The sequence below is a fragment of the Rhipicephalus microplus genome, chromosome X, assembly GCF_043290135.1.
Source record: "Rhipicephalus microplus isolate Deutch F79 chromosome X, USDA_Rmic, whole genome shotgun sequence".
NCBI classification, from domain to species: Eukaryota; Metazoa; Arthropoda; class Arachnida; order Ixodida; family Ixodidae; genus Rhipicephalus; species Rhipicephalus microplus.
This window is the reverse complement of record NC_134710.1, coordinates 36,042,353-36,065,919: the sequence shown is the minus strand read 5'-3', so window position 1 is coordinate 36,065,919 and position 23,567 is coordinate 36,042,353. Positions and strand designations below refer to the sequence as shown.

Here is a 23,567-nt window from a genome sequence, read left to right as displayed (position 1 = left end):
ATTCTTCAAGGCATTGAGGTTACTCAAGGGGACATGCAACTCAAAAAACGTGGTTGATCCCACTTTTTAGAAGTCGCTATAACACGAAAGTGAAACGTGTCCTTGCAGAGGTAGTCGAGCATTCATTGTACATTGTTTTGTCACAAGGGTGAAGAAATGAATGCTACAGTAAAAAATTGCAAAATCACGTGAAGAATGGCACGCAGCTATGAAGAAAGCTATGATGGCACGCAGCTATGATGGCACGCACCTCAAGAAGAAAGCACACACGAAATGAGCATACACAGGACGAGCGTGGACAAGCTGTGATAGCTCGACACTTAAAGCAGACTGCTCAAACAGAAAAAATGACGCACGAAATGAACACACAGGTATACACAGGATGAGAACGAACAACGGTCACAATTCTTCCTTTTTTGCGTGTGAGTAACGCGCTTCTTTCGTAAACGCATCCTCGGCAGCAAGCGAAGTGACTTTGGTGCTTCAACTACTGTAACTGCAAAGCAAAATTGCGCTGGAAGCACAAGAGGTAAAAAGCGCGCGAAATCCCAAGATAGGCACGTGCACGAGTGAGCTACCACACTACAGAACACCTATACACACTTTCACAATGCCATGTGAAGGCGCACGCGCACAGCTACGTGCAGGGTGGTGCAGCATGACGACCGGGGCGTTCACACTTGGCCTCAATGCGTGTCCGTCGTGCCATCTCACTACTGATGACGAAAACGCACGGAAATTGCCGAGATCTGAGGACCGCCAGCGTTACAAGGCATATATTTAATGGCTCACTGTTAACATGTTGGAGAAGGCTCGCTCGGTGGCTGGTTAGTTAGTGTCGCGCACTGAGCAGCGCGAGGTTGCTGGTTCGATGGCCCGATGCGGAACTTTTCCTTCTCATTTTTTTCCATTGCTATTTGTTAGGAAATATTTTACAAGGTCATATTCATGATAGAAATATGTCATGGAACCATAGTAGACCCCCGACATGAAACACTTTCGTGTTATAAAAAGTTTCTTTAATCTGCAGCCAGGGGCATGAAATTTTTCCTGCTCTTTACGTGAGTGTTTATGCTAATTTCAAATATGTAAACAGTTGCATAGTTTTCGTTTATACCATGACAATGTGCAAAATTTAGCTCTTTTTGGACAGACTTCTCCAGCCCCTGCACCTTTATAATTATGAGCCATTAATGGCTAATAGTGCTCCAAGTGAACAGTAGAATGCAAACAGCAATTAAAAAAGCGTGTATAAAACATTTAAACGAACAAGAAAAATTGTGATATGACAAGTTTTATAATTCTCAGTCCATACTAATTGCTTAATTTAAGTTCATAACTATGTTCATAACTATATAAGAGATACCATGTTCTAAAGGAGATAGATAATAGCACTCTTCACATGTTAAAGAATGCGTAGCAAAAATTTCATCCCGATGTTGCCATCAGATGTACCAGAAACAACATGTCCCAACTCAAGAAGTTGCACAAAATAGCATCTTAAGATAAATGTTTAAAATGTAGAAATAAAAGCTCACCTGTGTGGCAAATATATGCTTTTTTAAATAATTTCATTCATTATGAGAGCTTGTAAATTATGGTTATTTTGAGCATGCTGCTTCGTTGAACTCCTCATGCAAAATTCAATGGCAAGATGCCAGGTGACAATTTCTAGGGGACTCCACACAATGAGCTTTTTTTTTTTAGTTTTTAATAGCCACCTTGTGCTTTTTAAAGGTAATTTTAATCTACATCAAGTTTAACTACTACCTTGATTTTTGTTCTCATGAGAGTAGACAAGCTAAACTTGTGACAATTTGTGAAGAAACAAAAAACTTCGGAAAAGAACTTCCATTTTTCGAGTTGTATCTCCCCTTAAGATAGAGATTCAGTAACTGCCGCATTTCGAACTGTATTAAGCCTTGGGGGTTCCAATGAAATATTGGGCCCCTTAACATAATTTTTGTGTTCACTAAGACACATGACCCTCTCCTGAACTTGATCGATGATTGATATGTGGGGTTTAACGTCCCAAAACCACTATATGATTATTAGAGATGCCGTAGTGGAGGGTTCCGGAAATTTCAACCACCTGGGGTTCTTTAACGTGCACCCAAATCTGAGCACACGGGCCTACAACATTTCCGCCTTCATCGGAAATGCAGCCGCCACAGCCGAGATTCGATCCCACGACTTGCCCTCTCCTAAACTTCTTCCACCTCTTCATCCTCTAGAATTTGTTTTAGAAGGAACCAGACTGCAATAGATTATAAGCCTTTTCACTACTGAGGCCAATCTGCATTGACTGCATATTTAGCAAACATTTCACTTAGGAATTACCCATATGCACAGCATGTTCCTCAGCATGGTCCGAGAGCTGGTGGGGCTTTCAAGAGCAGGCATGTATGGCCCCTTGTATATGAAACAGCGAGAAGGGACTCTGTCTAAAGTAAAACGAGTTCATTTAATACTGCCAGTTGCTTCTTAATGAGACCTAGGGCTGAACTATCAGATAGCTTTCATAGCATTCCTCATCTAAACACACATTGTCTACTTCACTAGCCTTCTTCACATGGCCCAAGCACAAACAGTGCTCACCAAATGTAACTTTGCAATGCCCAAACACGGCTCACCAAAATAAACTTGCAATATGTGACAACAACCATAGTACTCACGGTCAGGGAGATCATACACCTTGGGAGGCATGTCTGCAAAATAGCTGTGCCGCATAGCATCCACAGCTGAGATCCTGTTTTGTGGCTGAAGCTGAAATTGAGAAAAAACAATTATAATAGCAAGTATAATTACACAAAACATAGAAAGGCACTGGCACAACAATGATGAAATGTGACAGTATTCTAGTCAGAACAGACTTCTCTTACATAGCAGATGTGAATATAAATTGCAATTAAAATATAGCACTTTCCACTCCAAAAGAGAGCCTTAACTTACAATTTATTCAAAGCAAACTTTTAATATTCTGGTAAAATTCTAAAAGACCAGCTTGTTAACTTATACAAAGTTGCTAACATAGACCTTATGCTAACTAACTTATAACTGACTTACGACCCGCTTGTTAATGTAGGCTGCCTTGATTACAAGTAGCAATAATGAGAATGTAATTTTCTGGCAATATATAAAATTTGATAGTAAGAATTATATCCATGCCACATAGGAAAAAAAATGGCATTCAGTAGTTGAGGTACTCAGTTCTTCAATGACATTTCTGTTGGCCAAGCTGCAACACGTCTAAATTTAATGGAATTTGACCTGATGGTGTTTGAACAGTAACTTTTCAAGAGAGCAATTTTAGGAAAATAATAAAGTATAAACATGCATTTAAGAATTTACTCTTCCGTTTATTTATGAAATTGTGAAACATAGAAGTAAGCATATTATGGTCTGTACCGAAGCATAGTGGCGCCAGCTCTGTGCCAGCGTGAAAGAAGACGTTGACGTCCGTGTGTGGCTCGTGCTTGCCGGGTTCCTGCCTGTACTAGCTTGTTGCGGCTAACGTTTCTCGAATAATAACCTGTGTTTTTACGCAACCTTGCTCGTTGCATTTGGTGGAGGTGCTGGGTAACGTCCTGAAGCTCTGCAGCCGTAAGCTACCATCTCAGTCCGCGATGACCGAGCATGTCGATCCCCCACAAGGCTCTTCCACGCTGCCACCTGTCATGTGTTCTGGTGTACTTCGTCTGCGTGACCCACCAGTATACAACGGCACTGAAGATCAAGATGTCGAGGACTGGCTGGCAGAGTACGAGCATGCCAGCACGATTAACAAGTGGGATGACCCTGCGAAGCTTACTCACGTCATCTTCTACTTGACGGATTTGGCCAACCTATGGTTCACCAACCACCAAGCCGACATCCCCACCTGGTCGGTTTTCAAAGAGGCCGTCACCTCGTTTTTCGGTCGTCCAGCCATGCGTAAGCTTCGTGCTGAACTGGGACTGCGGGGACGATTTCAGCGAAATGGTGAGAGCTTCACGAGCTACATTGAGGACGTCATCAGCCTCTGTAGGCGAGTTGATGCCAGGATGACAGAGGCTGACAGAATAAAGAATATAATGAAAGGCATTGATGACGACGCTTTTCATATGCTTGTGGCCAAAGACCCACAGACCGTCACGGCCGTGATTCAGCTATGTCAAAGTTTCGATGAGCTGCGCAAGCAACGAATTTCTACACGTCGCGCTAATACGCAAACAGCTGATATTTCGGCCTTGGAGTGCAAAAACAGTGGCCCCGACTACAGCGTGTTAATGCCTCAAATTCAACAGTACATCCGGGAGGAAGTTGCTCGACAGCTCTCTCTTGTCGCCACCATCAACGAGACCCCCACAACACTGGACCACTCACTTCGCCGTGCTATTCAGACGCAAGTTGCCGAGGCTCTCCCTTCGCCCGCATCCCCAATATCAGTGGCTGCACCGCTGACTTATGCAGAAGACGTCCGCCGACCTCCTGCCCAACCGCCACTCCCTTCATAAAGTCCAGCCACCAACTACTACAGGTCACCAGTTTCGGTTTATCCGGTAAATCGGCCCTTTCCACCACCTCGAGCACCTGTAAACTCTTGGCGTACTCCGGATAACCGGCCCGTGTGCTACAACTGTGGTATTACAGGACATGTCGTGCGCTACTGTCGTCGCCGTGGATTCTATTTTAATGATGTTCAGCATTCCGGCAACATACCTCGGCAATCAGAATCGCATGTGACACCTGATTCACATGACGCCCGCTCACGTCGACCAGACTTCAGCCGACGTCGATCTCCTTCACCCCATCTTCGGTCTCCTTCCTCCATGCTTCGTCGTTCCAACCACGCCCAGGAGGAAAACTAACAGTCGCAGTTCCTGAGGCAAGAGCTGCGCCACCGACGAAATTTCCAAGGCCTCATCTTTCGCCCCCTAACGAGATTGCTGTGTTTGTGGACGGTTTAGCCACAACTGCTCTTGTCGACACAGGTGCCGCTATTTGTATTATCAGTGAAGTGTTATGCCGCAAACTGAACAAAGTGACGACTCCACTGGTTGAAATTTCTTTACGCACAGCGAGTTCGCAACACGTCCAACCTTCTGCCACATGCACTGCTCGTGTTGTGATTCAAGGAGTGCTTTACATCGTTGAATTTGTCGTCCTTCCGCATGCGTCTCATGAAATCATCCTGGGATGGAACTTTCTTTCCGCTAATCATGCGGTTGTTGACTGCGCTCGTGCTCAACTCGTTTTGTTTCCATTCAGCACGACATCCATAGATCTCCCTCGCTCACACAAAAAGGTGATCGTCGCCACTGACGTCATTTCTGCTTTTTCGGTCGCCGCGGTATCTCTTTTGTGCAACTCCGTTTCCGATTCAACTGCCCTCTTTATGCCGTCACAAGAATGCGCTCGTCGCCGGAACCTTGTCGTCCCGTTTGCCGTCATAACACTTGCCGATGGCTCCAGTGCCGTGTACGTGTGCAATCCGTTCCCTTGTCCCGCTACCTAATTGCATGGCGAATGCATTAGGAGTCTTGACACTTATGATGACATCTTTCCTTTCGATGCCCGTTCTGATACGACACCGATGTCCGTGGATGCTGTCACAGCTGCCACCGCGCCGAAGACATTCTGTTGCGCAGCGTAGACACCGGCCTTACGCAAGACCAGCGCAATCAGCTCATTCAACTACTTGACCGTTTCCGCGCCTCCTTCGACCACGGACAACCTCCCTTGGGACGCACGTCAGTTGTCGCTCACCATATCGACACCGGTCATCATACTCCACTTCGTCAGCGCCCCTACCGCGTCTCACAGGCTGAGCGTGACGTCATCACTCAACACGTCGACGAGATGCTGCAACGTGGTGTTATTCAGCACTCACACAGTCCTTGGGCTTCGCCAGTGGTCCTCGTGCGAAAAAAGGATGGCTCCATCAGGTTTTGCGTGGATTATCGTCGACTAAACAACATCACACGCAAGGATGTTTATCCCCTGCCATGCATTGATGACGCCTTGGATTGCCTTCAAGGTGCGGAGTTTTTCTCTTCACTGGATCTGCGCTCTGGATATTGGCAAGTGCCAATGGCTGAACCAGACCGTCCAAAAACAGCGTTTGTGACCCCTGACGGCATATATGAATTTAATGTAATGCCCTCCGGTCTTTGCAATGCGCCTGCGACTTTTGAAAGAATGATGAACAGTGTCCTCAGGGGACTTAAATGGCACATCTGTCTTTGCTATTTAGGCGACATAGTTGTATTCTCGGCGAATTTCGAAACTCATCTTTCCCGCCTGGAACAAGTTCTTCAGTGCCTTACGGCAGCCGGGTTGCAACTAAACTTCAAGAAATGTCGTTTTGGCGCCCGCAAACTCACAATTCTCGGCCACGTCGTTTCAAAAGAAGGAATATCGCCAGACCCTGCCAAACTGCGTGCCGTTGCCGAGTACCCCAAGCCTACTACCCTAAAGGAGCTTCGTAGTTTCGTAGGCTTGTGTTCCTATTTTCGGCGTTTCATTCGCAATTTTGCCTCTGTAATTGCGCCTCTGACTCAGCTTCTCTCCTGTAGCGCGGACCTCTCTGGCTGGAATTCCCACTGCGATGAGGCATTCACGGCGCTACGCCGGCTACTCACGTCTCCGCCAGTTCTCCGCCACTTCGATCCCAATGCACCTACTGAAATTCACACGGATGCAAGCGGTGTCGGCCTCGGTGCCATTCTCGTTCAACGCAAGGATGGCTGCGACGAGTACGTTGTCGCCTATGCCAGCCGTACACTAACGAAGGCAGAGTCCAACTATTCCGTCACGGAAAAGGAGTGCTTGGCTATCATTTGGGCTATAGGAAAATTTCGCACCTACCTTTACGGACGCCAGTTTGATGTTGTCACAGATCACCATGCCTTATGCTGGTTAGCGTCCATGAAAGATCCTACTGGCCGCCTCGCTCGTTGGGCTTTACGCCTTCAGGAATACGATATCCGTGTTATTTATCGCTCAGGACGCAGACATTCAGACGCCGATGCACTATCCCGTTCTCCACTGCCTCCTGACCTTGCCTGCTAATCAACTGCCATTTGCGATTCGTCATCGTTGAGCACCACTGACATGCCATCCGAACAGCGCAAGGATCCTTGGATCAATTCTTTGCTCGACGTCCTCTCTCACAGTTCGTCAGAAACGACTTCACGCTCCCTCTCTCGTCAAGCAAGACACTTTGCTGTCCGTGAAGGCTTGTTGTATCGCCGCAATTACGTGATGGACGGCCGTAGGTGGCTCCTTGTCATCCCTCGTCATTTGCGTTCGGACATCTGCACTGCCTTTCACGATGGCCCCCAGTGTGGCCACGCTGGAGTATTTAAGACTTACTCCCGCCTTCGTCTAAGATACTACTGGCGCGGCATGTATCGGCACGTTTGCCAGTACGTTCGGTCATGCACCACGTGTCAACGACGCAAGACGCCTTCTCACAGCACTGCTGGCCCTTTGCAACCCTTAACCTGCCCAGCGAGACCATTCGACCACGTCGGAATTGATATTTATGGTCCTCTACCCAACTCTCTTCGAGGCAACCGGTGGATTATCGTCGCCGTGGATCATTTAACACGCTACGCTGAAACATCTGCGCTGCCTGCTACCACTGCGAAAGACTTTGCGTCCTTTCTTCTTCACCATCTCATTTTGCGACACGGTGCACCTCGTGAATTACTGAGTGACCGTGGACGCGTGTTTCTCTCGAAGGCCGTTGACGAGCTACTCAAAACATGTCCATCGAAAATCCTCGGCATACCATCCTCAAACCAATGGCATGACAGAACGCTTTAACCGTACCCTTGGAGATATGCTTGCCATGTACGCCTCTGACGGCCACACTAATTGAGACCAAGTGCTCCCTTTTGTCACGTACGCGTACAACTCTTCGCCACAAACAACCACTGGCTTTTCTCCTTTCTTCCTCCTGTACGGACGTGAGCCATCATGCTCCATGGACACCATTCTACCTTACAGGCCTGATGTTTCCGAAGCGACGCCTGTTTCCGAAGCAGCTGCTTATGCCGAAGAGTGTCGTCAACTCGCTCCCTCATTTACCGCACAAGACCAATGGCGCCAGAAAACGGACCACGATTCCTCTGCGTCTACTGTACACTATAACCCAGGAATGCTGGTTTGGCTCTGGGTCCAGTCTACCCCTCCCGGTCTTTCCCCGAAGCTTTCGTCGAAATACCATGGCCCCTACCGTGTGGTGCGGCAAACATCTCCTGTCAACTATGAAGTTGAGCCCATTGATCCACCTTCGGACCAACGCTGCCGTGGGCGTGAAACAGTACACGTATCACGCCTCAAACCGTGCTATGACCCCCTTGTCGTGTCCTTTTTCTAGGTCGCCAGGTTGGCTCCTTTCTGCGCGGGGAGTAATTGTACCGAAGCATAGTGGCACCAGCTCTGTGCCAGCGTGAAAGAAGACATTGACGTCCGTGTGTGGCTCGTGCTTGCCGGGTTCCTGCCTGTACCAGCTTGTTGCGGCTAACGTTTCTCGAATAATAACCTGTGTTTTTACGCAACCTTGCTCGTTGCAGGTCATATAAGTTTGAGTTTGTTTCTGTCTTTCACAACATTGCCATTTACCACAGTAACTTCGACCATCGCAAGTTCAATCTAAAGTGTAGAATTTGACAAGGCACCAGTCATGTCGAAGTAGTTGCAATTCCGAAGTGAATTTCACTTTAGTGAAACTGAGAAATAACTAGCTACGATTTAAAACAAATGTATAAAATATTTTTGGCACAATCGACGCCATTTGAAATGTTTCATATTAGTTGCACTGCGCAAGTTTTGGTGTTGAGAGTATGCATTTCTCAGCCGAATGGGTTCTGACAAAGACATCAGCTGATGAATGACATCAGCTGATGAATGACATCAGCTGATGAATGACATTAAAGTTAATGCCAGTTGACTTTCCCGGGTCGTGCCTCATAAATTGCATTAAATCTTAAAAGATTAGGAACTTAATGCAATTTTTTGTGCCCATAATGGCACGGATATTGCCTAACAGTGCCCAGCAGCTTGATACCTCTACACAAGATCTTGAAAGAGATGTTTCTACTGTTTCATAGATGTAATTGCAAATCAAAATATTAATTAAATGTAAACTGGCTTGTTCATACACTGTGTTCTGACGCAGAAATACAAAACAATAAAAAAGTTATAGGCACTAGAAGTGGGTCCTTTTATCTGTAGTGAGACAATTTCATCTTAAGCCTCCCTTAAATACACTAAACCAAAGCTTTCTTAAACTGACCTCCAAAAATTTTGAGGATATGTTAAGAAATTGTTGATCTGAAGATGCTAGAGTGAATATGTGAGCTAAATATTAGTGCACTGCATTCAGCGGTAAATTTACCACCCCATGTAAAAAAAGACTCAGAAATCACTGGCTCTTTTCAAAACAATAATATGTGCTATGCAGTATGTTGGCCCAGCTTGCATTGCCCAACTCCATGATAATGGAAACATCTATTATTCCTAATCTTGAGTTGCATAGATGAAAGTTATGTGTGTCAATGATTTTAAAATGATGAAAGCCGTACTTCATAATTGGCCTTCTAGCCTTCACTGTCAATCATAAACTTAATGCATAGTTTTCTTCTTGAATCTCCTTGTACCCTGATGTGAGTTGGCACCTGGCATGCTCTTCTGGCATTTCATGTGGCATGCATGCTCTTTTAAACACCATGTGCCCACTTTCTGTCATTTGTCTTGTGCTGAGTACACTATCACTGTACTCAACAATGCATATCATTGCCTTCCAGATCACAAATATGTTTGCCAATTCGCAATATAGTTGGTCACAACCTAAGAAAAGTATAAGCTCTGCTCATAGCCATGCATGAATACATGGTTTGTAGAAAAAAATGTAGACGATTCAGAGCTATGAGAGAGTGGTGGGCTGAGCCTAAAATTAGCTCTTTTGCTGAAGATATGCGTTCAACCCACTGACACTTGTTCGTTTTTGTAACATTCAGCACTTTTGCATGTTTAAGAAAGCTGAATTCTGGCATACATAAGTATATACATCTTTATAGATGAATTTTGGTAGAAAACAAACATTCCAACAAATTTTAATAAAGATTCAGATATTAGCACTCAGCCAAATATAAAATTTTAGTCGCGAAACGCAAACTTCTCTTTGCCAGAATGACTACGTGTTTTCCCACCCACTTTAATGCACGTGTCAGCTAAGATAATCCGCATGCCACAGAAATAATCGAAGTGCCAAACTATTAAATCCATGTGCCAAAACTTTAATCCTAGAGCCAACACAAGTGCCAGCACAAATACCGTATTTACTCGATTCTACCGCGCCCTCGATTGTAACACGCACCCGGTTTTCACGATGGAAAAAAAAAAAAAAAGTAAGACATCGATTGTAACGCGCACCCATTTTTCTCGTTGACCCGCACGATCACACCACTCGGGAAAACAACTCCTTTCGAGAGCATCTTCCGTTAAAATATGAGGTACGGGGCCTATCCGACGTGCAATGGAGCATTGCCGTCACTCTAGTTTTACCGTGGCCCGATGTCAGCATGTGAACTTGCTTCGCCCCCTTCTTCTCGACAGTTGTGGTGCCAGGCATGCCGAAGTAAAGAGGCGTCTGATCGGCATTCCCGATTTGCCCAAGCAGGTAGTTTGTGCCGCAAGTTTAGGACTAACTTCTGAGAACTGTGCTTTTCTTCGTACTCCTCCGGCAACTTTTGGCATATGCCCGTTCGCCTTCGGAGGGAAAAGCCTTTCCTCTTCATAAAGTTAGTTAGCCAGCACATGCTCGCTTTAAACTGTCTCCGCATTAGCCCTTTTTCTAAGGCTAACTGCATAGCCTGCACTTGGAGCAGTTCTGTCGTCACAGGCCGCTGTGCCGCTCACTGCTCAATCACATACTCGCCGAGCAGCTCTTCAATTTGCGAAAACCGACCCTGCTGTGGTCCACTGAAGCCTTTGCGTGAATCTTTGCTGTCGACAATATTCTACTTTTGTTTCCGCCAGTCCCGCACGCACGTTTCGGGAACTCCGAACGACCGCGATGCGGCCCGATTTCCGTCCGTTTCGGCACACGCTATGACTTTTCTTTTAAAAGCGGCATCGTGGTGCACTCGTCGAGTTTTTGGAGTCGGCCCTTCCATGCAGTCGATGCTAATGCACTACAAGATGACGAACTCCTCAGTACACGTACGAAGTGCCGCACATGGGAAACACATAGAAGAAATGGCCGACGCGCCATGCCGACGCACGTAGGGGGTGGCCATTTTGGGAATGCCGTTGGCAATAAAATGACCGCATTCATTTTTTTCGTACTGGATTCTAACGCGCATGCGATTTATGAACTCGCTTAACCGGAAAAAAGGTGCGCGTTAGATTGGAGTACTTACGGTAGGCCATGTGCCAGTGAGTTTAATTCAAGTGTCACTATGTTTAATCCAATCACCAACAATTTTAATTCAAGTGCGAGTCAGTTTAATCCATATAGAAGAAACAGAAGGCTTGCCAGTTTATATAATGTAATGGCGGAAAACAGTACATGAGTAGACACGAATGTTTATTTTTTACCAGTGCATGCTAGGATTCATGAAATAAGGTACTGCAGTATTTTCCCCTCATGTTTTGGTGTCACACCTTGTAATTTCAATAGCAGTCTTGTTTAATTACATGTTTTGGTACTAAATATGTAGGCTCATAGAGTATGTGGCAAGAGTTTAAGGAGCAAGTCACTTTAGGGTTCATTGCTATTGTAGAATTTCTGGTAATCATGCATTTTGTTCATCGCATCTGGCAGACATTCCCATCGTCAGCATGCTGACAGTGTCAAAGGAACGCTAAAAGCTAATATTAAGTCATCACTGATAGAAAATATCAATCCAGAAATCTTGTAGTGCTACTTTCGTGCGAAGGAAAGGATTATTTTGAAATAGAATCGCATTTTAGAGGTCTGCATGGCGTTGGGGCTCTTAAAGTCTATAATGTAGTAGTTTCCTTGCCCAACGTTGCCCACCTTTACTGCGCGGCCGCTGACATACGCAAAAGGTTGTGGGAATGCAGGGTTACTTGACGATGGTGTCGACACCTAGTGATGCTTCGTGCAACCACAATCAGAGACGTGTTTGTATTTGCCTAGTGTTTTTAAGAAAAAAAAAAAGACTAAAAAAGCAACCTATTCGCGATTGCTTCGCTGCAACGCATTCCAGCCAGAGGTAGAATGCACGACGTTTCTGCAATAAAATTTTGTGCTTGCCTAGTTCAAGTCGGGCCCGCTAGATGGCACCACATATGTAATCTAACTAGGTGAAAAAAGAACTTCAACACCTTTCGCACCATTCCCCAGGGTAACACCAAGTAGTTCTTTTTTTTCCCATGAATCAAACATAAACAAAGAAGCACCATTTTATTAAATGCTGTAATGCACGGAAGATTATTTTTATCATAGAAACTGGTTTAGGCACTAGTGGTTAATTGCGGTTGGATCCTTTGACATCATTGGGATAGTTTCAAAATGTCCCATTCGTAGTACTTACGGTGTCGTACATTTACCTTGATTTCTTGATAAGTATACTTATCAAGATAAGCATACTTATCACGTATACTTATCAAGAAACAGCAGTGCTTTATAGAGTACTGTTAAAAATAATGATGTTTTAGATGCTCTCAAACATTGAATTTTCACTTTGATGGAAATTGTTATTTGCCTTTTGTGTCCCTTATAGGGACACTAAAAGCAACTATTAAGTTGACGTTGCTTGTTAAAATAGCGGTCCAGAAACGTCCTAATGTTACTTTCGTGCCAAGGAAGGACCTATTTTGAAATAAAATCATGTATTAGTGATCCGCATTGGGTTAGCGCACTTTAAATTACCTGCCTCAAGAATCGGAACGTGTCACGCCACTGTTGCCGTGCACAGCATTGCCCGGCTTTACTGCGCGGCCGCCCACACTAGTAGCAGCAGAGTGGAAGCTGCGGGAGCCATGGCAGCAGCAACAGCCATTGATCATTTTCCTACCATTGGCTCCGAGATGGCAGGCATGTGTTGGATCAACTGGGCCCCGCTAGGTGGCACGACTTGTCTAGTTTAACCACGCAAAAATTGAATTTTTGAACCACTCGCGTTATTCCCCTATAATGTCCGGTAATTCTTTCCACAATTCAAACAAAAACGAACAAGCAGCGTTTTAGTGTGTCTCTTGATGCATGGAATGTTATTTATTTAGTGCAGCTAGATTGATTACTAGTGATCAATTGTAGGTGGTTTGTCTGACGTCATCGGGATCATTTTGAGAATGTCCTATTCCGGCGCATGTATTCTTGTGCATTTACCTTAATTTCTCGGTAAGTAGGGCCCTGCTGCTGATAATATTGTCGTTTTAGATCTTGTCATACATTGAGATTTCCCTCTGATGTAAATTGTTATCTGACTTTAGTGTCCCTTTAAAGGCTATATTTTCGCTAAAGAGTTCGCAGTCATCTGCTCTACCTGGTTCCAGCAAGGGTGACTTACAAATAATATTCCTCCTTTCTTAAAATCAATGATTAACCATTTAAAACAACTAACCTAAGTTTCTTTGTGTTCATGTGAAATTAAGCTTTCCAGGAAAGCATCAAAGGAGATGCACATAGTCATGTAGCAGGCGATACAGTGTTTCTGAAACGTGGTTGCTTGCGACACGTGTGTTTTCAGACGGGAATATTTCTTGCTTGAAGTCATGGCTGAACGACCACATTGCAAAGGTATAGCACATCAAAAAAAGCAGTAGGGTCTCGGGGCTGGACAGGGCAAGGATTGCGAGCGCATACATGTGTGGTGGCGACCTAAAGCAACTGGTGGACACTCTCAGCATTGACATGAAAACAAAGATCTATTGCCACTACCCACGGAGAAACGTCAACAAGGCGTGGCGGTTTTAAAGAAAAAGTGTGGAGGTGACAATGCGAGTACTCCAAGACAAATTGTACATGAAAACTCTACAGTTATGTTAGGACAGATAAAGCAGAACTGGGACGAAGATCTCGGAGTAACAATCTGTACAAGCACAGTTGATCACTTGCAATATGTCCACAGTAACATTGTGAAATTGTTGGTGCAGAGGTTCTCAGACCTCAACTTAAACACAGCCGTGTGCTAAACGCCCAGCGGCTGCAGATCGATGGACTGTATATGTGCCTGTTCTACTCTAGACGAGAAAAACTACAATATCAAATTTTGTGCAAACTTCAGCAGGGCAGTTAAAGAGCAACCAACTGCCCACTAGACCATGACGACAAAAGGAGTGAACTTGAACATTATATAGCTTTCATGCCCTAATTACATTTATTTACCAGACTGCAGTGGACATAGTAGTTCATTTTACTGTTTTCAGCACTTTCCTCAGTGATGTCTTGGCCCATGTGAAACACAAGGAGCCAAACAAGGAAGCTTCATGTGTTCATATTCGACGGCCCATCTGCTTCTGCTCAGGTAGCGCATGCAGCTTTAGCTAAATTAGTGCACTTTATCAAGCACCTGCCAGCTTACAGTCCTATCTTCAACCCAATAGAAGAGTTTTAAAAATTCAAGTCACACGTTAATGTCCAATAGTAGTAGTACTACTGGCCTACCACAAAGTAAAAAAAAAAAAATTGGACTACACTTGAGCTTCGTGATCAAGAACAGAACATGATATTGAAATCAGTTCCCGCGCACAACGCTTTCATTTGCTAGCCTGGCTTCGGTTCTCGGTGCACACCTCAACCGTGCTGTAAGGAAACGAATTACTGTAGCATGTAACATTAGCTCTTTAAAGCTATCCTAAAATGCCTACTCCAAGTACACTTGTTGAGAGCCCACTAGGCCATAATTCTTCACCTCGTGCCAGATTGATTTTGCATTTCATCTTTATGTGCACATGATAATTGTAGTCTTGTTCTTTTTTTTTCAGCTACTTATTTCCCAGTGTAATAAACTTATACACAGTTGTTCGTCAGTGCCTGTGTTATGTGGTCATTCTTCCTTCGTCCCATCTTAATGCTGTTGCCCCCTCAGCATAATTCTTCCTTTTGCGAATCAGCGAAGGGCCCACTCCGTGTCCGTAAGGCAGCACACAAACTTAGATGTATGCTCTCTTTGTTGATGCCTTTGCAGCTTATGATGATTCCATATGTTTGAGTGCTTTGTAATGGTGGGCCTTTCAAACATCCACTCACTGCTATTCTAATGTTTTGTTGCCTGGCATGATTCTACACTTCTTACACAACCTTAGATGCGCTAAGGAGACTGCTTGCACTACATGACATTGATATAGTGTTTTTGCCTGAAGCAAGTTTCAAACAATAACATAGCTCCAAAGTAGGATGCCTGCTTTGCCATGCATATGGCCTAGGTTCAATTCTCACTCGAACGGAAGCTCTTTTATTTCCCTTCACTACCTGCCATTCACGCAGTCCCCACTTCCTTCTGAAACAGTTTCAAGCAGTAACAGGACTTCGCGAAAGCACAACTACTTGCCATGCAAATGGCCTGGGTTCAATTCTTATTTGAACTTTTGTTTTACAGTCAACTGCCGATTTTTCGGACATGCCCGATAGTTCGGACATCTTCGCGCCGCCGCTACGAGCCCCATAGAATCAATGTATAAGGAAGTCTGAAATTTTGGACGCTTGAACCCCCCGGAGTCCAATTTCCCGGACTTTTTGACGCGACAGAAGGTCGGAAATAACCACTGACCTCCAGTGGAAACCATCACAACTGCGGCACACGCGATTATGATTGCATAAATGAGCGCGCTGGTCTACTGTGGCGGCATCTGTTGCTTGGACTCGTTGATCGTTAGTGGAAAAACACACACGGCCTCCGCGATTCCTAACACTGATCTGTTTATCGTGCAAGGGTGCTTCGCTGACAATCGAAACTATCCACCCGGAAATTTTTTAGCGCCAATAAAGTTCCTTTCGCTTTAGCGCTTGTGCTCGTGCGTGCCACTCTGGCTTTCCGCGAAGCGTTTCATCACTTCGAACTAGAACTAACGGTCACACACCGATTTGGTCTGGCCACGCTGGCTATCTTCAATGTTTACCAGCGCCACCTCCGGAGTACCCGAGGCACCGTCGCCTGCCGTCGCGCCGTTTTGTTTACGCAGCCCACATGGTGTTTGGCTAGCCTAGTGCATGGTTGTGCGATCGTGTGAAATGTGCTCTGCAACGCTAAGCATAGGTGCTTCGACGCTCGTCAGCAAACTCCTTTATTCACATCGTGAGGATTTCGCCTGCCTGCGATGGCCCCCACTCCGCCTTCGTCGTCCTCGCCGATGGCATCGAAGCGCGGAAAACAGTACCATCGGTTAACGATGGAGAAGAAAGCTGCCATTATTAAGTTAGTGAAGAGTGGCCGATTGCAGGCTGATGTGAGCAAGGAGTTCGGCATTTCCAAGCAAACAGTTTCCGGTTTCCTGAGGAACAAAGACAAGATTTTGGAAGCGGCCGAAAAACCGTCTGGTGCCCAAAAGATAGAGAAATAGAGAAATTCCGAGAAATATCAATGAAATGGTGCGTTTTTTGCTTGCATTAAGAAATATTAGTAAAATGGTACGTTTTTTTTTGCTTGCATTGAAAATTATCAGTAAAATAATGCGTTTTTTTTTGCTTGCATTCATTTTTTCGGACTGCCTGAATTTTCGGACAGTTTTTCGCTCCCTAGAGGGTCCGAAAAATCGGCAGTTGACTGTATTATTAATTCAGGGACAACATGACAATTTTTCACTCACAACAAATCACACTGATGCCGGCACCAGAATTCATGCGAAACGAGCTTTTTAACGCTATTGCATTAAACAGAATAAAGACGTTGCTGCCTGACGAAGCTTGGCCCTCCATGCAACGGATACAGCGTGTGGACTGCGCAGCCTTTGACCGGCACAATTGTTCTTTTATGCCTGCAGCACTGCGTGAAGATGACTTTTGAATGCCGGTCTCAAAACCTAGGAAACATTACCATTCTAATAATTGTTATCCCTTCTGCTGATGATAATTTCCACAATAATTTAGAGTACACAAAAACATTTTCTTTAAATTAACCTGTAACACAATCATGCACTCTGTCATTAAGAGCCATAAATATACATATAAAATTGATCGATAAATCTTATGGTTGGGGCACCATCAGCAAGCTTCAAATGTGTGGCAAGATTGGTAAAGCAGTATGAAACAATGAATACAAATGAAAAAGAAAGCACAAGGATGACTTCTCGTCCTTGTGCCTTCCATTTCCATTGTAATCATTTTCTAATTCAATAATAATATGTGGGGTTTTATGTGCCAAAACCACGATAGGATTATGAGAGACGTAGTAGTGAGGGGCTCTGAAAATTTTGATCAACCGGGGTTTTTTTGGTGCACTGACATCGCACAGCACAAGGGCCTCAACCATTTTGCATCCATCAAGATGTGACCGCTGTGGCCAGGATCGCAACCGCGACTTTGGGGTCAGCAGCCAAGCATCCTAGCCACTGATCCACCAAGGCGGACATGTGATCATTTTCTGGTGCTGTATTAAATATCGCACTGTGCCAACTATTAATACTATTCAGATAATCAGACTTGTATCATTTTGTTTGAATGAGAACATAACAAACATGAATGTTATATATGACTCCTGGTATCGACGACACAATCTGTAATCAAAGTTTTATGTAGTTTACAAGAAGAAAAATGTCTTCCAATTATTTTTCCGATTCACTCTTCCCAGTGCGAGACTGCTTGTTTTTTATTTATGTATCACAACCTGACACACTGCTGTCATCAACTAAGTTTTCTACCTCTTAGTATCCATTCTTTCACTCTGAGCATGAACTGTGTCATTCACATTACACTATCTGTCCTGGAGCTGCACTATTATGCACCGAAACCAATATCCAAATACATATCAGCTACAGTGAGGAACACTGAATTTCATTGAACTACAAAATATTCTTTCACATGTTCGTAAAGAGCAACACACCCATGCCTTTCCTTTCGTTCCCATTAATATGCTGTCATCAGTGTCAAACACTGCTCTACAAGCTTTTGCTTAGCCAAATATAAGTGCTCCAAACATGGCTCAAGCAAACTATGGCAGAAAATTTTTTTCATAGTTAATAGCTATCACTACATATATTAGTGCTGCCTCCTCCTTTCTGATTGTTATTATTTTCATATCATAGCAACTGTATTTCAGTTGTACTACCATTTTCATGCACAACTTCATATAACTGTTTCTTGTCTAAAGATTAAACTGCCTGCTTTTGAATTAAAGTTGTCGGAGATTGGATTCAACATGGTTGCACTTGAATTAAACTTGCTAGCACATGTCCTATTTGTGATGGCGATCGGATTAAGTATGTTCGAACTATAATTAAATGTCTGGCACATGGATTAAATAGCTTGGAGCTCAGATTATTTCTGTGACATGCAGATTATTTTAGCTCCCACTAAAAATAAAGAGAGCAGGAAAACATGTAGTATTTACAACTCACTATGGCTTTCTCAGTGTGCTTTGCGCCAGCCACACCTTTTAAGTTTCATCTCATAACTCATTGCTTTGTAATGGGCAAATTGATGATACTTTGAAATGAGCAGTTTTGTGTTCGGTTATTCATTTTGCAATACCCTCCAGGCTAAAGGCATTTAAGAGGAAGGCAGAATTGGCAATCTGTTGGTTAAGCAAACGGCTCTGACAATTATGTGCTCAGACTAATCTCGATGAGTGAGTGATGAACCTTCAAGTACTTGGCGACATGAGGTAGCCCAAATGCAAATACCTGAACTAGAACTAAAAGACGATAGAAAGGAGAAGACAGAAGCTTGCGATGAAAAATCCGTAAACAGGGGTTCGACAAACTCAACACAACCCCCGTTTATGGATTTTTCATTTGGACTAAAACTAGCAGCACATGCACTGAAAGAAGAAGAAGAAGAAAAACAAAAACTGAACGATGAGACATGAGCCAACATAATTATTTAAAAAGGCCTATCCACTGTGCCATTCTTCCTGTGTCTCTGTTAAAGCACTAGTGGGCACAAAGGAAGGGCAAAAGCTGTACTAAGGCAGAATAACTACTTTAAACTCTGGTCATGCCTGATGTATTCAGAACATTTTCAAAAGGGCTAACTCATGAGGCAACATATTTTAATAGTGAGGTCATTTTATGAATATTTACACAACTGTATTAGGGTCCATTTTTAAAAGGCAAATTTCGAAAATAAGAGGAGCAAACCTGGAGAAATCTGTTGGCAATTTCATCGGCCTGTGGAATCTCCGATAGCTTAGGAAAGGCTTGTTTTAGAGGCAGGCCTGGGTACATTATAAATTTATCTGGAACAGAAAAGGCAAGTGCAAAATTGTGCTCCAACAAAGAAAAGAATGCAAAGCTTACAAAGCTTGTAGTTCTTGTAACGAGAAACACCTTCCCAAGTTTCCTCTGTTGGAGTCCCCAGGATCTGGAATTCAGGAGGCCAAAATTATTCATTATCATGTTAGCCATGCTGTTACACCAATGACGAAAAAAGGAATGCTGTATCAGTCACTCACTTACTGAAGGAATATAATTTGAACACTCATCATCATCAGACCACTCTGAGCAAGAACTAAAAAATATATAATGAATACTGACCCAAAAGAATGCACCTAAGTCACAACGATGCCAAGAAAAAAAAATGGGGGAAAGTTCAAATCTTATACAAGAATGTTGTAATGCACAAGCTGTGAAGAGCATGAAACCACGCAAAATACAACGATGCCAAGTTATAAGATCACTTAACCGAGCAAATGAGCTTTTATTATATGCAAAGCAGCTTATGGCGGAGTTCAATCCGGTGTGTAGCTGGACTGCAGAAGCGCAACAGCTGGCCCAAGCACTGCCAGAACGCGGTCACGTGCTAGCGAGCGCGTTCTGGCCTGTGTAAGGGGCTGAGTAAGGCAGTGTCGCTTCTCTCTCAGACTCTCTCCACAATTATGTGATGGTGTCAGGGAACGAAATTCTGCAGATGTGCGATGAACCAATGCATTGTATCCTAGTCAGAACTCGCTGACTAAGATACCCGTGGTGAACGGAACTTTAAGTCGACCCATGAGCTGCTTCACATGCTACTCACGGTTCACTTCAGTGGGAGATGGGATAATTCTTTTTTGCAAAATTCTTTTTTGCAAACCTAACACTGAAAATATTGGGAGATCACGATGTCTGACACAAACTCTATTCACCTATAACATTTCAATTTGCTAATGAAGTGATTTTTTTACCATTGAAAATAATGGGGTATAAAAGTTAAATGTTTCATTTCAAAACACATCAATCGCAATGTAAGTACGCTATACACTGTTGTATGTACACTGTAAAAATACCTAAAATAATAATGCAATCCCCCGTGAGCTAAAAAATTGAAAACAATGCCAGCACATACTTCTCATGCTTGATGTATTGCCAATCACTTATAGCATCAAATCAATGCACAATTGGAGCAGAAAATTTGTCAACCTGATGAAAGATCCTGTATTTCCACAAATGCCAATTACAATTGACTCGCAATAATTCAAACTCTGATAATTCATATTTTTGGTTAATTCAAACAAAATTCTATTTTTTGGTTGACCCTCTATTCCTTTAATGTATTTAAAAGCTTCTTAATTAAATCTCCATCGTTCTGTTAATTTATACTTTTTGTGGTTCCATACCAGAAATTAACTGCTGCTATCTACTAATCTAAAATTTAGGTGCTTATATAATACAATACTAACAAGCTAAAAATGAAAAATAAGCATCTCAGGGCTCAAACGAAAAATGCTTTGCTAGAAAACAAATGTTTGAAACAAAGCAGACGCATGGTAAGCTATGATGCTTTTCAAATGGTATGAGAGCTTTATGCTAAAGGCACATATAGCAAAGAAGCAGTTGTCAATTCACAATTTCTTTAAGAGGTCTGATCAGCAGTAAATGGCCAATAAAGTTGTACTATACACTTTTGCTTTCTGTTCATTCTGTGCAGTTAGATTTTAAAAACACTTTCAAAAATTTTAAATGTGATCAAAATCAATCCCCAATCGTAATGTGTGGTCTCGCCTCACCCACAGGTGAATCTTAGAACTTCTGATAATTCAAACATCTTGATAATTCAAACAAAATTCAGAGACGCCTTTGAGTTTTTAGCTGTACCAAATTTTCCTTCACTAGATCAGTGAAGCACTTGGAACAGTGTACTGCAGCTTTGGCAATACTTCCTGTTGAAATTTTACTTCGTGAGATTCTCCAATATAATGAAAATTGCAAAGAAAAAAAAAAGAAGTGCCTAAATGTAAATTTCGTCCATAATATCGCATATTGAGCAACGTTACTCACAGAGTGAAGCACTTGGAACAGTGTACTGCAGCTTTGGCAATACTTCCTGTTGAAATTTTACTTTGTGAGATTCTCCAATATAATGAAAATTGCAAAGAAAAAAAAAAGAAGTGCCTAAATGTAAATTTCGTCCATAATATCACATATTGAGCAACGTTACTCACAGAGGATTTCTGGCAGTAATCAATCACTATAGCGAAATCCTGTAGATCGAAAGGATTGATTTCCTTGGGCACGATAAGGAATGAAGAAATCTGAGTCACTTGAAACACTAAAATGGCAGCCAAATAATAGCTCGACACGGTCAGTGCTTCAAGTCCATTGTTGTAGAAAAGCAGTGAAGAGAGAGAAAAAAGGAAAGCTATGGTCAATGGAATAGCTAGGGGGTGGCACACTGGGCCTGTGGCCCCTCCTGAATTTTTTTTTTCTTCCGTGGGATACAGAGCACCAAATGACACTCGACCTTGCTGACCTGCTCGGACCCCATGTCGAATCAAGAATGCGCGCCTCCACGAAAACAAATTTTAGCCTACTTCACTGGCTAAGGTTGTTTAGATTCAACTAAGATAATGTAATATGCTTTGTGCAGTATGTAGTATAGAATAAGTAGTACAATTAAATTATTTAAAAAATGGGATAACATCAAGATTGATTGATTTGTGGGGTTTAACGTCCCAAAACCACCATTTGATTATGAGAGACGCCGTAGTAGAGGGCTCCGGAAATTTTGACCACCTGGGGTTCTTTAACGTGCACCCAAATTTGAGTACACGGGCCTCCAACATTTCCGCCTCCATCGGAAATGGGATAACATCAAGACATTCAGAAATTTATAAACATGTGCGTACGAGCTGCAATTATGCATGTAACTATAATCTTACCCTCCAGATTTTATCCAGCTGATCGGTTGTGTCCTTGACACCAGGGAATGCAGCTGCGCCAGTTATCATCTCAACGAATATGCAGCCCACTCCCCTGCATAATGAAAACCAAATATTGTAGCGAGCCTTCAGCAAGAAAATTAAGGAATGATGTTCAGAATCACAAAACACAGCAAGAAAATATTTTTCCCCACCTCAAGACATGCAACATGAAAACAGGAGGTTTAATTTTAAAAAATTACTTGTGCGAACAATAGACTGCGCAGCCTGAAATCTGACGATCAATGTTAAAATTGCATCAGTGCACGACTGACAAATAGAGTACTAGCCTTGGTAGCAGGCCCTGTAGCTATGCCTCAATGAAATTTTTTGTTGCAATAATGTGATCTCAAAAATCTTTTGAGTGCAATAGTTGCCCTGGATGTCTGAATTTATAAGATTGTATTTTTGGCATAGTGTTTTCTAAAAGGCAAAGCGAATGAATGCTGTTATGTCCAGTAGGCAGGGATACTTTTTATTTTCTGTTTGCTACAAATATAAAGAAGACTCAAAGCCTCAAAGCACTGATATTTTCTACCTATCACTGGTTAAAGAAAAATTATTAGAGAATATTACTTCCAAAATAACTCTCATTTTATAAATCCATAAAGGCCACTAAATAAAATTTATAGCAGAAATTACCTGCCTGCATTATGTAAAATGTGGGAGTGTGCCATCATATCAAACTATATTATTGGCTTCTAAACATTCAATGGTTTATCGGCTGCCTTATGGTCACTGCTTCTATAAAGCATTGACGGTACAAATCAAAATAGAATTGCTTATGAAAACATGGACAATGCTACAGGGCAGATAGTTACTCCACCATTATTTGCATAGCTAACTCACAAAAAGAATAACACTTTTTAATAACTTTTACATTGGCTTCCAATATGAGCTTACATCATTTCATGTATTTATTTACAATAATACCTCCCTTTCTTGCTGCAGTATAGCTGGGAGGCAATAAATGAATATTGTTTTTCTGTCTTCAGACCAGGAAAATCATTAAAAAATTAATTTCCTAAAAACAGCATTTTTCAGAATCCACATCTATAAGTACACTCCTTATAAGCGAAGTTTACTGTCCCTGAGATTAATATTTCAGCTGTAACATCAATATTAAAGGGGGACATGGGTCTTGAAACAATTTCGCTTACTTTTTAAGCAAACTTAACGAAACTTGCCAGTCTTGTTGCTTTTTTTCTGCTGATTTGAAATATGCAATTATTTTTTCCATCAGCCAATTAGTTCTCAAGATAATTAGAGGTA

The 23,567-nt window shown here is 42.9% G+C and overlaps 1 protein-coding gene across 3 annotated transcripts in view; it reads right to left on the bottom strand.

The window, feature by feature from the left end:
- Positions 1–23,567, bottom strand: part of LOC119176610 (cyclin-dependent kinase 14) — a 153,372-nt gene that overhangs the window by 4,288 nt on the left and 125,517 nt on the right. For all 3 annotated transcript variants that reach the window (XM_075876211.1, XM_075876212.1, XM_075876213.1), the window contains 4 exons: positions 22,257–22,350; positions 19,417–19,480; positions 19,258–19,355; positions 2,676–2,766 (listed from right to left, as the gene is read on the bottom strand). In XM_075876211.1, the coding sequence (XP_075732326.1) occupies positions 2,676–2,766; positions 19,258–19,355; positions 19,417–19,480; positions 22,257–22,350 (347 nt within the window). The remainder of the gene's footprint in view (positions 1–2,675; positions 2,767–19,257; positions 19,356–19,416; positions 19,481–22,256; positions 22,351–23,567) is intronic.